The sequence below is a fragment of the Puma concolor genome, chromosome D4 (genome assembly GCF_028749965.1).
Source record: "Puma concolor isolate L17-30 chromosome D4, mPumCon1.1.hap2, whole genome shotgun sequence".
Classification (NCBI taxonomy): Eukaryota; Metazoa; Chordata; class Mammalia; order Carnivora; family Felidae; genus Puma; species Puma concolor.
This window is the reverse complement of record NC_141679.1, coordinates 84,158,623-84,175,282: the sequence shown is the minus strand read 5'-3', so window position 1 is coordinate 84,175,282 and position 16,660 is coordinate 84,158,623. Positions and strand designations below refer to the sequence as shown.

General features: G+C 49.1%; 1 protein-coding gene and 1 long non-coding RNA gene across 2 annotated transcripts in view; one reads left to right on the top strand and one right to left on the bottom strand.

The window, feature by feature from the left end:
* Nucleotides 1-15,483, top strand: part of PSMB7 (proteasome 20S subunit beta 7) — a 59,855-nt gene extending 44,372 nt beyond the window's left edge. Inside the window, exons 7-8 of the mRNA XM_025922146.2 lie at nucleotides 12,176-12,327; nucleotides 15,243-15,483. Of these exons, the coding sequence (XP_025777931.1) occupies nucleotides 12,176-12,327; nucleotides 15,243-15,354 (264 nt within the window). The 3' untranslated portion in view covers nucleotides 15,355-15,483. The remainder of the gene's footprint in view (nucleotides 1-12,175; nucleotides 12,328-15,242) is intronic.
* Nucleotides 11,456-16,485, bottom strand: LOC147575056 (uncharacterized). Its single transcript, XR_015243054.1, has 2 exons — nucleotides 16,342-16,485; nucleotides 11,456-16,103 (listed from the first exon to the last, which is right to left on the bottom strand). It is a non-coding gene; the product is annotated as an uncharacterized LOC147575056 (long non-coding RNA).
* Nucleotides 16,486-16,660: the final 175 nt, after the last annotated feature.

Here is a 16,660-nt window from a genome sequence, read left to right as displayed (position 1 = left end):
TGTGTCTGGGTATGAGCCATGGTCCCTTCCTTAGCGACATTTATAACTTAGCAGGGCGGACAGACCTACGAGCCACTACTGAAAGTAGGGCATGAAAAGCACAAGAATGCAACATCTAAGGGGGGCACACAGGTAACACAGGAGGGGAATTGGTGGGATCTGTCTCGGTACTTTAAGATGACCTCAAAGCACATGTGACTCCTCGCTTGAATTTTTTCGTCTTGGGGTTTGAGGAAGAGGTGGGACAGGGAGCCTGCAGAAAAGGAGAGACCATCCAGCCAAGGGGCATCGTGTCACGTACAAAGGTGCAGGGTGGGGAGAGGTTCCTGCTGTAACTTTTTCTCAGTTGTATAACCCTGGAAGTTTGGACAGCTGAAGATCTTTGGAAATAGGAAAACGAAACTCCAGACGGTGTCCAGAGTTGTCTGGGCGGTCATTTCCTGAGTCAGTGTGGCCTTTTAATTAGCATCCGCTCTTCAGTGTGGGATAAGGCCGAGCCTAGCATCCCTGTCCCTGCGTGTGAATATTTAGTGTAGAAAGCTGCCACGTTCCATTAGAGGTGGTTGTGCTTCGGCAGTGGGTGCAGGAGCTGCATAGACTTTTCAAATGTCCTTTGAGATTTACGTGGCAGTGTAATTGGGAGATGCTGGTACTTAGTGTGTTGTGCATGGTGGAATGTGAGATTACCTGCCGTAATGAGACCCCAGCAGCATACCTCAGGAAGGTAGTTAAAGTTTTAACCTTAACGGGTAATGTTACTTGTGGGTTTCTGTGAGGTAATTTATACTGGTCTCCCCTAACCCTGAAACTGTGTGGAAACAAAAATAAGAAAATGGTATGAAGTTGTGCTAAATTGATATTTTAAAATTCTACCCGGTAGTACAGATTTTGGAAACTGTTTGCGGCGGACAGCGTGTAGAGCAGAGTCGCGCTTGGAGTCGTTGTCACCCTGTCATAACGTTGGAATATGGTTTTTCTAAACTTGGAACTGCGGTGATACCAGAATATTGAAGAGATTTAAGGACTCACTGACTTTGATTCCTTGACAAGTACAGTGATTTCTTTTAACTGAGGTAAATTGAGTAGGGGTGACAGAGGAGCAAAAACGAGGCACGATGGAAAGTGCGTGCCTGGGCTTTGAAGATGTCTGGGCGCAAAGATTGATTTTTGCCTCTTGTGTAACCCCTGGAGCCCCGGTGTATGAAATCCAAAATCCAGGCGTGAAATGGGCTTAAGTCAGTACTTGAGGGTACTCTTAGGAGGACCCTGGTTTGTCAATTGCACTCAGCTTAACAAAAGTTTGTTCTCTTATCCTCTGACTACTACTTGCCCTGAAATGTCAAAAGAAAATGAAACTGCACTTGCCTTTCTTGATCAGTTTTGGTTAAGATTTATAATCAACCCGTGGCCTGATGGGAAAATAGAGTTAAATGGTATCTTTTTTGATATACTGGGTGGTTGGAAAACAATTCGACTCATTCTGTTTGCTGAGAGGTTTTATCCATGTAGGCAAAGGAAAACCTTTGAATGTAGTACTGATGTGGTGAATCGATAGATAGGCTGTTGTTTTGGAGTTTGAGGAGTGTACCTTCTGTATTAGAGAAATTCATCAGGATGTTCTTAGTTTCACCAATTGTTAACAAGCACGATGAATTGCTGGAATGTTTGAGTGGCATTATGTAAGCTTGCAGCTTTGAAGAATTTTAGAGGTGAACTATTTTAAAAAGGTGAACCCGTGAGCGGTCATCAGTTACACCTAAGGATTAGGCGAGCATCGTTATTGATTTTGGAGACCAGTCGTTCTGAGGTTCTCGTCTTGAGAAAAAAATACATGGGCTTGTGAGTCCGACAAAACTGTGTAGAATCTCAGACCTTCTGTTGTTGGCCATGTGCCTTTGGGTTAGTCCTTTTCCCGGTCTGAGCCTTTGTCTCCTGGATTTGTAAATTGGACGTAAGGATTGTTTCTACCTTAAAGGGTTATTCGGAATAGTAAGTGGAAGAATGCACTTGGCACGGTGTCTGCACACAGTAATGTAAGTTCTTTTACTGTTTTCTTTTAGGATATAATTTCTAATGAAATACAATAAGTGAAAATGTGCTACTTAGTACAGTTCTTATTGACATGGCAATAAATTCTGTATGGAAGGTGTTCATGTGAACACAGGGTTTTATGGCATCATTTTGAATTTCATTTTTAGTGTAATGGTTACTCATGATTGATTTGCTCCGAACTGGGGGTTGAAAAAGCAGAGTACTGGGGCGCTTGGGTGGCGCAGTCGGTTAAGCGTCCGACTTCAGCCAGGTCACGATCTCGCGGTCCGTGAGTTCAAGCCCCGCGTCAGGCTCTGGGCTGATGGCTCAGAGCCTGGAGCCTGTTTCCGATTCTGTGTCTCCCTCTCTCTCTGCCCCTCCCCCGTTCATGCTCTGTCTCTCTCTGTCCCAAAAATAAATAAACGTTGAAAAAAAAAATTTAAAGAAAAAGAGTACTGAGTTACGATCCGTTGCCCATTGCATCAGTAGTTCTGCACGAGTTAGGCTTTTGGTAGCGGTGTTTGTGAACATTAGAGAAAGGGGGAGAATGAGATCAGGTTAGCATCTATCATGGATTTCCTGCGTATCAGGCACTGTGCTAGCAGTTTCTCCTGTGCATAGAGTACGTTGGTTTAATCCTTATGACCACCCCGGTGCCAGATGGTTTTAGGCCTCTTTTGCAGATGAGGAAATTGGGACTTAAAAATGTTGACTTTACCACCAGGGTCACATAGTTCATAAGTAACAGGACTTGGATCTCCTGGGTCTTCATTTTCTTAAATTCTTTGCCGCGGCTCCTCCCTCCCTCCCTCCTAACAACCTTAAGTAACTGAGAGGGTATCTGAAGGCCGTGTGTGCCTGGGATCCCGGGAAAAGGTGATCAGCCGGGAGCCTCACGGAGGAGCGTCTGAGTTGGTAGCTCCGCACGATCTCCACCCACCTCTTGCCCCATAACTCCCCCCATCTGCTGTCTGTCTGCTTTACTTAGGTCTGTTCACTTTTACTTCCTTATAACTTTACTTTGCACACGGCCAAAACCTCATGACCACAATTTTCCCTTAGAACTTCACATTCTTTTGGCTCTTGCCCCCACAGTTGACGAACCCCCATACTTTTTCTGCCACACTCCAGAGGCCAGACAAGCATACTTGGAGAGCCCCTGCCACCAATGAAGTGGCATCTAAAAGTTGGCAAATGTTTTGGTTTTTTTCCAGAACAATAGCTTTTACTGGCTCTACCATTATCTTGTCTGTTTTTGGTGACACCTGTTAGGGGTGCCTACCGCAGGAGCTTACTGGTGCCTAGAATATATAATTTAAGTTAATCATTGCCTCCCATCAACCTACCGGAAAAACGGCTGCCAGGAAGTTATAAAAGGCCTTTCTGTGGTGGCCGAGTTTGTTGAGAGTTGGGTCAGTGCCCGTGACTGATGCTGGAAGTCCGGGCGGCACCCTCCACTTCCCGTCTCCTGCACTCCCACCTGACCACCGTTTCCTCCTCGCCATGCCGGCCTCCCAGTGCTGTTGATGGTCCCTCTCCCTGCCCCTGCCAGCCCACCGCCATCTCACTGAGAACGCTGTAATCACCTGCTCCACTTTCGCCTGCTTTGGCCTCTCCTCCCCTCCTGCTTCTGGGTTGTGGTTTCGTAAAGCTCAAACCTGACTACATCGTTTGCCGGCTTAAAATTCTCCTTCCTCTCACCACCTCGCATGCAGGGCCCGTGAGGTTCTCTGGCATTCAGCCACACTGAACTACCTACCTGACCACACCTTTCTCCTCCTCCCCACTGTCATGGTTTTACTCCTTCCATCACTTCTGCCCCTTGGCTGGGCTATCATTTACTTGTATGTCAAGACTCAGCCCAGTCTTCATCACCTGAGCCCCATGACACCTCTGTACCTATAGTTCTCCCATCAGGCCTGCCTCTTAAGACTTCTTTACCACATTGTAGTGAGCTTATCTTCTTTTATAAAAATTTTTTAATGTTTATGTATTTTTGAGACAGAGACAGAGTGTGAGTGGGGGAGGGGCAGAGAGAGACACACACACACACACACACACACACACACACAGAATCCGAAGCAGGCTCCAGGCTCTGAGCCGTCAGCAGAGCCCAGCATGGAGCCCAAACTCACTCACTGCGAGATCATGACCTGAGTAGAAGTTGGATGCTTAACCGACTGAGCCACCCAGGCCTGTAGTGAGATTATCTTCTTGTTTCCCTTCTCAACTCTACACTTTGGGCAAGGTCTTTGCTCAGACCTTATTTCCAGTGTTTAGCACAGTGTCTGCGGAGCATAGGAGTGTCAGCGTTAGTAAATGTTTGCTGAACCAAGCTGACCCGTACATTTCTTTCAGAGGTTTTGCATCATTTGAAATTTGCTTCGTACGTGGTCATCTTTAAACTTCCTCAGACAAAGGTGCTCTGTATTACGATGGATCTCCTTCTAGTCCTTCATAATCCTTGTGAGACTCTAGAAGCAGGATTGTGCTATAACACAGGCCCCGTAATAACCTTCCCACATGTGCCCTGCACCCTGCAGTGCTTTCTGTCCTCCAGACTTTGGAGGTGGGAAAGGCTCAACGTGAATGTGGCTCTTGTTTTTTATCTTTGTTGTGACCCAAGGAACAAATTCAGTTCATTTTTTCCCCCCTCTGTTTTCATCTGCAGGAATTTATTGGCAGGGTTATCACTGACCGCTGGAGAGAGAGAAATATTATGAAGATCTTATTACTACCTGGGGCAACTTGGTTTTCATTTGGAGGATTGTTGAGCATATTTCTTACTCTTTCTTTAAATCCAGTCTTGTTTTTTTCTCTGATTATATTTGATTCACTGCAGCCTTGGAAATATATATTTGTATACACATATGCTGTGAACGCTGATTTCTTCTTCTTGCAGAAAGCAATATGTTCCTGTCTCTCTTGGTCCTTTTCCCTCTGGAAGCTTAGGTGTTTTTCCTTCCATTCACAGTCTCAGAATCCAGCAAGACCTCTTGCTCCCCACTGATTTTCCTGTGGCGGGATAGGAGCACCTAGGCTTTGGTGATGCAAGGCACTGACCTGGCACCCATCCCTGACTCCCAGTCAGACACGGCCGTGTGCCATGAGTGCGTCAGGCAGCCTTTCTGGAGCCTCAGTTTCCTCTGCTCTCAGGCGACGATGAGGAGGATTAACTAAGTAACGTAAACATTTGGCTCAGACCCAGGGACGTGGTGGGTTCCCCTGTTTTCTCACACCCTGGCCTCTCCTTCTACCCTAGAACTTGCTAACAATTTTGTTTGTAAAGTCTGTGCGTCGGGGACGTTTCTGTCCCTTTATTCCTCCCAACGGCCCCTGGACAGAGGCATTAACTCTGTTCTTCCAACAGGCACCCCGTGGCTCCCAGAGTTCAGTGCCGTGTCCGTCAGTGACCCAGCTGTCCTGGCTTTTCTCTTTCCGTAGTGGCAGCTTCTGGCCCATTTTGGCTCTGCAGCCTCAGACCTCTCTTCTCCTGGCCCTGAGTTGCGATCAGGCTCTTGCATCCTTCAGTGATCTGGGACAGGCCAGCTTGGCAGTGGCGTTGTTGGTAGTTCCTTGAATGTGAACACCCCTTACCATCCCTGCTGAAAACCTCTGAAATCACTCCTGCACTCCCCACAGGTTGCTCCTTCCCTGTTTGCATCACCCGGGTCCTGGGTGCCCAAACAGCTGTGGGGGAAAGAAGTGGCAGCACCCTGTAGACCTTAAAGACACAGTCACTGCCTCGCTCCCCACCTGCTGCACCTCAGTTATGCCTGACAACCCGCAGGATCACACCGGCGGGCCGGGCCCCGTGGACCCCAACAGCTCGAGCCACAACCAAAACTTGGACACCTTTGCTTTTGTCACATAGCCCAGTCTGAAAAAAAATTAACCTTTTCCACCGTAAAATATGTGGCTACACGTGGGGTACGTCACATCTGTTACACGGTGCGGGAAGCATTCTGCTTGTGAGGGGGGGACTGTTTTAAACACTTTTTTGAGCTCTTTAAATTTTATTCAGCCATCAGCCACAAATGACTCCTTCAGGCCACATCAGTGGCATAGGCAGAACCCCGGCGTGTCCACAGGCCACTGTGGAACGTTATGTTTAAACCTCTTCCTCTCACGTGTTTAAGGGTCTTTTGAGTGCTCTTGTTCCCTGGTCCCCAGTTGGGACTGGTGCACTTCTGGAACTATCCCTTTTGGTCTGATCTGTCTCATAACTCATTTCATCTCTGAGTTTGGCAAAGTCACGAATACGTTTGAAGTTGGTGTTTCATGTTTTCATTCGTCGACATCCGCACCAAGCCCCGTGCTAGCAGCCTGGGATCCGGGGATGGAGACGGGGTGATTTTGGTCCTTTCGTTTGAACCCAGGCTCTCACCACACACCTGGACTTGTAAACTTTTCGGCTGCAGATCATCAGAGCAATAGCAGTTTTTGCCGTTTCGAGAAAATCGAAGTGACAAAAGATAATGCAGGTTTCCCAAGATGAATTTGGACTGCTTCAGTTCTCTTTGGCTAAAATTCTTAGTTTTTAGTAAAGGAGCAAACTGTCATGAACTAAATGGTCCTTGCAGATTTCCTAGCAAACAGGAAAAGTGATGGAAGCTGTGAGAGAGTTCAGCTGTGTCGCCATCCACAGCTCTCCCCGGAGCAGAGGTAGGACAGCCACTGTCCGCTGACTCCCGTGGGACGGTGGGGTGGAGGGCAAAGGGAGGCACCTGCGGTACCCCAAAGCCAGGAGAGCCAGGGCAGCCCTGTTCTTCGTGAAGAAGGCTGAGTGTTTCTTCCTTTTTCATTCAGTGCCTCAGCCACACAAACGGGCCAAGTTTCCCAGTAAATAACTCATTGCATTTCTTTCTTTCTCAGTTCTTAAAAAAGTTCTAGGTCAAGTCAGCTGTTTCGGATGGCTTGCCATCACAGGTGCTCTCACACTCCAAAGCCGTATCTAAAAGTAGTGTGCCAGGGTTTCCATCAGATGCACATTTAATGTTTCGCCCACCCCTAATGCATGTAAAACGCTGCTCAGCACGCGTAACTGAATGGTAGGACGTAGAGGGTTTATTTAAAGGGTAGTAATTTGATGCTGAACTGTCCAGGGTGCCCATTGGCTGGGGCACCTGCATTTTCCTCTGGCGACATTCCCAATCTAAAAATCACTTAAGTGAGAAGAGAAATTCGATTGTAGCCGTAGGCAAGGATAATGTGGAAAAGTTTCTTTGCAGTACTATTTTGGACCTGCACCATAGTGGATGCCGAGGTAATCTATCAGTTTGTGAGTGTCTACAAAATGCAACTCTCTAGATAACAGGTTTAAAGTAAAGATTTAATACAGTCTCCATCTCCTATGATGTTGCAGTGACAGTTTAAAACTCATTCTCTAAATCTCAGCAGACTTTATAGCTAGCAGTGGGCCAATATAAAGTTTAATGGCATTACAACACATAAATCATCTTTTAAAGATGCTACTAGTAGCTCCAATATTAAATGCAGACAATCGCCTGTGTTATAAATAATTTATCAAACACCATTTCAGATTAGCCTTCCATGCTGAGTTATTTATTTTAGCCTTTTCTGTACGATTCCTAAGGCACTTTTTGAAAGATCCATTACTGGTCAGTTTAATGAACTTGGGGGTCTGTTTTGTCCCCTCAAGCACTCGGGTACAGCTGTGGTGACCATTACATGGCCGACGTGGACCTCTTTGTGCCTTTTACAAGTGCTGCCCATTTGTCATGTAGCGGTAAATGGAGCTGCACATTGGAGTCGAGGGACACATTGCACGATGCAGTGATGGAGACAAACAGATAGCTCTATAAAGTGCTGCTTGTCACAGCTGACTTGTAGTACAGTACATCACTCTTATTGTAATCTCATTTAAGAAGCCGGGGTGGCCCGGGGGACTGATATTCCCAGTTAGTTTGGTCTTTGTAGCCATAAAGCAGGAAGTGCTCCTTTTATATTCTCTGAACTTTTAGGGAGTGTGCTTTTTGCTTGGATTAATTATTACAGGAACTTCTTCACAGAACTGGGTGCAGATTCGTCAGCAGGTTTGTTTGGACCTCCTTCTCCTGGCCTGGGGTCTGGTCCAGGCGGTTGCTGCTTAGAGATAAACGGTCTCTGTGCTTCCAGGAGCCCTCTGGCTTGCTTCATTAAATAAGTTACCTTTTATTAAGCAACAGCTATATGCCAGACACTATAATAGGTGCTTTCTATACCTTATTTCTAATTCTTGCAGAAGTCCTGTGGTAAATCCTAATTTGTCATCACCGTACTACAGGGAGGGGAGAGTAAACTCAGAGAGGTGAAGTGACTTGTCTATGTTTGCCTAGCAGTAAGTAAGAAATGGGGTTCAGACCCAGTCTTTCTGCCTCCACCTCTGCCAGATTAACTTTTAATCACCAGGTGGTGGTGTTTTGGCTGAGGGTCTCAAAGTAAAAGGAAGCAGCCATTGGGCCAGAGGGCCATTTTTCCGGAAGCCAGGATGAGTCCTACTGGTTGGTGTGCACACTGAATCCAAGTTCCCCTGTGACTAGCAACGTAAATCCATGAGCAGCTGGCTGGGGGAGGACGCCGGCCTGGCAGTGGGAAAGAGCATGGCACCTGGGCCTGACCAGCTGGGGTCACGGGCTCTGCAGGGTCCTCGTCAGAGCCCCTCTGTAGCAGCTGTCCCTGGGCAGATGCTCCTCAGAACTCAGGTTACCCCACGGCTTCCAGAAAAGGGAGCTGCAATTTCTCTATAAAGAATGAATCCTAAAGGAAGAAACGGTGCTTCCTGCATTTATTGTGGGCCAGAGATGGATAAAAATGTGGTGTTTTCCCCAGCTCTTGCTTTTAGTTTGTGGTTCTTCTCGATGGTATTCTTAAATATTTGGTAGAACTTGTTAAAGACAAGAGTTGTTTAATTGTGAAACTCCACTATAAAGAAAACACAGTATGAATATGCCCAGTAGCATATTTGCATATGTGTCTAGAATTCTGAGTATGGAAATACAGTGGTAAAAGACAGTCTTCGACATACGAAGCATTTCCTGGAACATAGTAGGTGTCTTTTAAATATTTGTTGAAGACATTAACTGTGTAAGTAACGGGTAGACAACAAGTCCTTGGTAATTTTCACCCTGTTCGCCTTTTGACAGGTTTTGGTGGGGGTGGGGAACATGGGAAATAAGACATGGCTTCTTAGTACTGATCTCTACCATATTATTACAGTATAGAAATGTGTAAGGCGTGGTCTGTGGGCAAGGGAAACAGTGCTCCCCCACCAGTTGTGGAAATGACCACTGGAGGAACTGCTAGTTGCCCCAGAGATTAGTTGGCAGCCACCATCCTTCTCTTGAACATCCCCGGCTTCCAAAGATCCTAGGTGATTGAGGAGTGACATACCCCGAGTCAGGGAACTGCTGTCCACTGTCCCTAAGTCACCAAGCAGTCCCCAGCCCCCAGCTGAGCAGGTTACTTGTGAGCAGGTGTGGTGCTGTGGCATTCTGGCTCTGAAGTCCAGTGGATCTGTTTTACTGGTTACTAGCTTGGTGACCGTGGGCAGGCCATTCACCCTCTCAGCTATAGTTTCTTTTCAGTACTAACTTCACAAGAGGGTGAAGGGCAGAGGTAAAAACGATGATTGGCAGTATGCCTGACTCAGCACTTGACACGTTGTAGTTGGTGCTCAATAAAATGTAAGGTTCATTCCATTTCATGGCAGCTTCAATCCTGTGTACGTGAGATGGGGGTGGGACTGGAAATAAGATTGCAGGCTTGTGAGATTTTCTTCCTTAAGGAATTATCTTCTCTAGAATTGGTGGGGAGGAGAAGAATTTAAAAGGCATATTTTCTCAATTTTTAAAAGCCTTTTATACTTAAACAATAGCACACACGATAATTTATCAATAAATCAAGCTATACATAGTACATTTTGTACATTTTTAAGTTATTTAAGTTCATCTATTTACATTACAGAATATTTGCAAAATAGAGGCAGATTCACCTGTGATCTCTGTACTGTCGCATTCTGGTATCTGTGTGCCCAGTTTAATTCATGGACATTAGATATGCATGCCTGATATCATGGGTAGATCTCCGTTTCCTCGGAGTCTTCCCCCATCCCCGTCCCCAAAATCTGCATTCAGTCCTGAGTGCTGCCAGTAGGGTTTGTGACACCCACCGGGTGCTGTTGGCTGGCTCGAGGCACCGGCAGCAGTGACGAGAAAAGCCGTGATGACAGAGCAAAGGAAATCCTCAAACAACAGAGAAGAGAAAGGAAGATGAGAGGGTTGGTCAGGAGCAGGGGAATAAGGAAGGTGCCCTACACACACGCGCGTGCGCACATGTGCAAATCTAGCCATTTAGTAAGAGAAACAAGTTGCAATGAGGCTTAACGAGCAAGTGTGTTAAGTTACTGGTTGGTTTTTGCTGTCTGGTAGCAGCAGCCATCTCCCTAAGATGCTTGCTTTGCTACCACTTTCACTGGCTTTTGGCCTGTTGGGAGCCCCAGGAGAGAATTCCTGGTTAGAGGATCCTCTGTGAACGGATTCTCACGAGGCCGTAAATGCACAAGAGATAAACCAGCTCCGTTGGTCCCACATGGGTGCCACTCAGGAAGTGAAAAAACCTGGTGGCGTAAAGATCCAGATAACCCCTCAGCTCCTACTGCTGGGTTGCTGAGGATCCCACTTCCAGCAGAGCCCTCTCTATCCTTCTCCGAGTCTGTAGAGGGCGCTCATGTCACTGGAATCCCACTTCCTGGCCTAGGGCAGGCAGAGGAGCAGGAGCCCTGAGTGCCTCAGATCCTTTCGCCAGGGAAAGTCAGCAATCTGCCCTTTGGCGATCTCAGGACGCCTTTGGGGCAGGGAGTGATATTTCTCAAAGGGTGGTATTTAGATGAGCTCTTTAGTTCAGCTTGCACGCTTAGGCACTCACGTGCTGGTGGATTAGGAAGAGGCAGCACAGGTTAGAGTCCCTTCCTTGGGAGAATGGTTCGTTTTTGTCCTTCTTGCCTGAAGAACTTGTATTTGATGTTCTCCACGTCCCACCGTGCTGCCTCCATTACCTGCCTTCGGTTTTACTGCCTTGTTTTCTACATGCCAGGCACGTGGCCTTTCAGCCCTTCCCGAAGCTTTGCTGACCCGGCTGGTGTTCCCACGGCTCCTTCTCAGTTATCTGTTAGCCCGTATCACACTTGCCTTGTAGTTACTTAGGTCTCATACCCCCACCGGACTCTAAACCCCTACAGGGCAGAGACCTTGGGGCCTCATCCATCTCTTCAGCCCTAGCTTCTAGCATAGGACCTGGCGTGTGAGAGGCCTTCTCGGGTAAGAAATGAATTAATCCACTTAAGTAACTGTTGGTGACTTAGACTTGCTTCTAAAATGAGTAGAAGAGAGAGCGATTCAAAGAAATGAGTCACTTCAGTGAATTACGTAGGCTCTTTATTAGAAGGCAGTAGATTTTCTTGGGTAAGAGGTCCTGCCCTTGGCTTTGCCACCATTTTTCTAGAACTATAATGTTTTGGTGTGTGTCCTACCACCCCCCCCACCCCCCCCATGATACTGACTTCTTCATTATGTTACCTGGAGGCAGGTTCCAACCATTATTGCACACTTATGACCAGGGGTTAGCAGACTACAACCCATGTGCTAAATCTGGCCCACCACCTATTGTTAATAAAGTTTTATTGGCACGCAGCCACACACATTTGTTTATATATTGAGTGTGACTGTTTTGTGCTACCATGACTGAGTTGAGTAGTTATGACAGAGACAGTAGATCTACAAAACCTAAAATATTTACTTCCTGGCCTTTTACAAGAACAGTGTACTGACCCCTGTTTTAGATGACCCGTTGCTGTCTGCTAGCCCACAGTCCTCGGTTATGCAGGGATTATCTGATGTGAAGCAGCATGTTGAAGAAGGGGTACGTGCATAAAGGGTTTGAAACACCTGGTTCCAGCACTTGCCATTCGAGGAGCATTCAGCACATTGTTGTGGTACTGTGAGATCTCTTCTTCATCTATAAAACGGGCATGGAAAATGTCTGCCTCACAGGTGATTCTGTGCCCTGCTTGTGAAAGCACTCTGTGGATGTCCGAGCAGGCCCTCAGAGCAACCGTGGACATTATTGCTGCTGTTCTCTTTCTCAGGAGGAGGAAGCCAAGAAACTGGTGAGTGAAGCCATTGCAGCTGGCATCTTCAATGACCTGGGGTCTGGAAGTAACATTGATCTCTGTGTCATCAGCAAGAGCAAGCTGGACTTTCTCCGCCCGTACTCCGTGCCCAACAAGAAGGGGACTAGGTGAGTGAAGGAGATGAAATTCTGCCTGTGGCCCTAACTTCCTTGACCACTCTCAATCTCTCCGTGGCATTTCAACTGGGTTTTCTTGACTGTTAGCCACGTTAGGTTTAAGTGAATCCAGTGTCCCTGGGCCGGCCTTACACAACAGACCTGTGAGTCATTATTTGCTTTATTTGCTGTCAGGTGTAGAAAAGTGATTTAATTTGAAAATGTTGGTGGGAGAGGGAGAGCAGGGCCCAGGAAAGAGCCCTACCCTGGAGGGTTGTGGGGGAGAGGTTCGAATCGCCTGGTGTTCTTTCTCTGGTCTCTTAAAGAAGCCCCTGAATTCTGTATGAAATTCTGTGAGAAGCATTTTTTGGGGACACCAGCCCATAGCTTTTCTCAGAGTGGTCCAGGAGTCGCAAGCAGTTATAAACCATTCGTTAGGAGTCTCTGAAAGTCTTGGGAGCTGACTGGTGCCTCCTGCCCTCCAGGGAGCCCTGTCCTTTAGCCCGTGGCCATGTGCCGAGCAGGCTCTGTGTGTCGGTGGTGCGGCCCGGGCTCGGACTGGGGGACAGGGTTCTAGACGATTTGCTGAATAGAAGCGGAAGGTTTCCAGCCCTCGTGGCTGGAGCATGCAGACGAGCTGCTCATTTGCGGTCTCCCGTGGCCGTCCGGCCGTCCTCTGGCTCCCGGCCTCTTCTGTGGCCTGCGTGGCTCAAGACGTGGCTCCTGACCGCTGCTTCCAGCCGTGTCCGTGCGAATGCAGCACGGCAGGATTTATAAACTCGACCACTTCCGTTTCGCCCCACATCTAGCCCAGAGTGTGGCAAGCACCTTCTGGAATGCTTACTTTAACGCTCACTACTCATACCCAGATTCCAAATCGGGATTAATTCCAAGGAAAGAGTAGAACATTGAGAACCAGCACTGCACTCGGCATTATGGGAACTCCCGTGTGCTCATGGAGGGTAGGGCAGCTCAGCAGCAAGAAGTTCACGCTCAGGGGTTGGAGAAATGTCGTTGCCTGGCGTGTGACTTTGGGCGTGTCAGTGTCCCAGTCTTTGAAATGATGGAGCTAGATTAGGTGATCTCTAACCACCTGTGGGGTACCTGGCGCCATACTGGGGGAGCAGGCTTTGCCAAGCTCCCTGATGGACTGCCTCCCCCATTATTTGCAAGATGCTTCGTGAGCTGAACAAGTCCATGGCGAAGAGTTTGGGGAGGGGGCGTGGTTACACTCCATCCAGACTGAACGGTGTCCTGGGTGAGGATTCCGGAAGCCATGTTTGAGCCACGGAAAAGTATTTGTGTTGGACAAGGAACCTGTGCTCAGCAGTAGCACATCTTCATTCTTGGAGACGCTGGCTTTCCTCTGGAAAGGAGACTGAACGAGAACAGAAACAAAATGATCCCGTCGGCTGGTTGTGAAGATTCAGTGAGGTGGTGTGAAAGGTGCTGGGCCCGTGGCAGGTGTGGGCAGCCTGCTCTCTAGACGGAGCTTGCTCGATCCTCGGTGCCTGGGCCCTGAGGCAGGTGCCATGTGGCGTCAGGCCCCGTGACGACAGTGTGTACTCTGGGATCTTCCCGTCACCTTTTCTGCCAGTGGCTGATCGCTGGGGCACTCCCTGGGGTAGGGGAACCTCTCCCAGAGTGGGCAGTCCGGGGGGAGAGTGCGGGGGCAGAGCCTCGGGCCTGGGCAGGTGCAGACCCGGCCCTGCACCTTCCTCTCGGCTCTGCCCCCAGCCCTCCGCAGCCCTGCTCCGGGAAGGAAGCCCTCTCTGCATGCCGACACCGGGCACCATGACCAGGGTGGCGGGGCGGCTCCCGCGGCCAGGCCTCCCACAGATGTTGTGCTTCGGAGGAGTTGGGCGCAGCAGCCACGTGGGGCTCTGGCTCCAAGAGGACAGGCTGCCAAGGGCCGGTCTGGGGGAGGGAGCCACGTCTTCACACCGGCACGGGCGGGTGGGGCACATCTTTAAAAGGTGCTGCTGGTCCCTCCTTGGGACCCGAAGGTTTGGCAGAAACGCGGCCAGCCATTCTTTGCTGCTCAGGCTCCTCTGACGTCACCCACTTTTTTCTGCTTCCTGCTCCCTGTTTGAGCACAAGTGCCCATTCGAGGGGGTGATTTTCGAGGAGCACGTGGTCATGGCACAGCTAGCAGCCTTCTGTTAGTCCGTGCCAGATTGACAGAAATAATGTCCCAGCTGGGGACAGACCAGAGGAACAGTTGGATTTGTACTGTTTGACGATATTATAATTCCTGGCCCCAGTGTGAGAATTAGCAGCTCAAATGTGGATCTCACAGACCGCTTGTGCTCAGAGAAACCGCTGTCGACTCAGAGAGAGGTGTGGGGAGTGTCGCGGTGATCCGCCACGCCGCCACAGGCAGCAGGCCACCCTCCTCGAGGCTCAATGGTGTCGTCAACAGTGACAAGCCCAGAGTGCGGCTGTGGGCCATTTTTATACTTAAAATGTTCTTGAAGTGTTCAAGATAACATTTAAGTCATCCTTTTTTCTATACAAGAGAAGGGTGATGGCGGCTTAACAGATCTGCTTCCCGCTGATACTGAAAGGTGCTCTTGGGAGGTTGATGCTCGAAGGCAAATGACCAAGTGTTTTCCAGCATCTTCTGGGGATGGTAAGGTGGTGGGGAAGGAAATCTGAGTGCCCATTAAGTGCCAGGTGCTCTGCAGGAGTGCTTTTAATGCACATCTCTCCCAGGCGTCCCTATTTTGTGGCACTTGAGCACCGAGGAGAGCCAGCCTTGGGACGGCTGAATGAATCCCCCCCCAGGCTACAGAGCAGGGAGTCAGGAGAGCCAGGCTCTGCGTCCGGGCTGTTCGCCACCTTACCTGAGCGCATGTCCCTCGCTCCGGCCCCGTGTGGGGCCCCTTGAGGAGATCCTAACTCGGCCTTTGTTTCTGTCCCGTTAGGTTTGGCCGGTACAGGTGTGAGAAAGGGACCACCGCAGTCCTCACGGAAAGGGTCACTAGCCTGGAAGTCGAGGTGCTGGAAGAAACCGTGCAGACGATGGACACTTCCTGAATGGTGTCCGTGGATTGGGGTGGCGGGGTTACTGCTCTACCGGACGGGGGGCAGTGGAGGCTCCCCCGTAAGACATTCATTTGGCAGTGTGTGCTGATGAAACCCAATAAAAAATGAAAACCAAACTGAGTGGCTGAGGTCTGGGGGTCGTGTGGTTTTTTTGGCCACCGAGGCTCAGTGACCTGGCCCGAGTGCCAGTCTGCGTTCAAGCAGGCGTGAGAGCAACGTAACCCTCCTGAAAGCGGGTGAGGCCTCATCCGTTGCAGAAGTCAGATGGACCTTTCTCCCCACCCCTTGTGCTACTTCTCTTTCTTCAGGGCGGTCCCAGGTTTTCTCGTTTTGTTTTTTTAGGGTGAGGGCAGCACAGCCTTTTACCTCAGCAGCCAAATAGGAAGAAAGTAGAGACGATCAGTTCTAAGTACCCAGAAAATGCAGGTAGGTTAGGTGGACGGTTTGCTTCTCCGTGGCTGTGTACAACTGGGTGCGCTCCACTTGGGCCAGTTTCACGAAGTCAGAGGAACGCTTGGCGCTGTCGGTAATGAGTAGGATACCATCATTTCACAGGCACTCAGGCCTGCTGAATGGTTGAAATCTCACGCCTCCAGAGCGTTCTGGAGTAGGCGGTGTTGCTCTCATAGTGTTGGACGTAGATGGCATGCGGAAAGCGAGTTCATCTGGGTCTGAGGCGGATTCTGCCAAGGGTGACACAGTAGAGGCTCAGAGCCTTAAAGAGTAGGTGTTAAAAGAACCTGTGTGGGGGCGCCTGGGTGGCGCAGTCGGTTAAGCGTCCGACTTCAGCCAGGTCACGATCTCGCGGTCCGGGAGTTCGAGCCCCGCGTCGGGCTCTGGGCTGATGGCTCAGACAGAGCCTGGAGCCTGTTTCCGATTCTGTGTCTCCCTCTCTCTCTGCCCCTCCCCCGTTCATGCTCTGTCTCTCTCTGTCGCAAAAATAAACGTTGGAAAAAAAAAAAAAAAATTTAAAAGAACCTGTGTGGAATCCGAAAAACCTTCAGTGGTAGAGGCGAGGCGGAAGATAGGGCTTCGACTCTCCCCTAGAGATGGCGTGCTGGGATACACAAGAAAGAGTCCCGGCACCAAGGTCTTCCAGAAGGAACCCACTCTCGGTCCAGCCCCCCCTTGTTAAAACTGCAGAGAGAGGGGTAGGGAGAACAATGCAATTACTTAGGGCAGCGTTGTGGCTGACCATTGTCAGAATTATCTGGGGAGCTGAAGAAAATTCCAAGATTACTCAGAATGCCTGGGGTCGGAGAAATGTTTTTTAAAGGCGCCTCAAGAAATGTTGCTG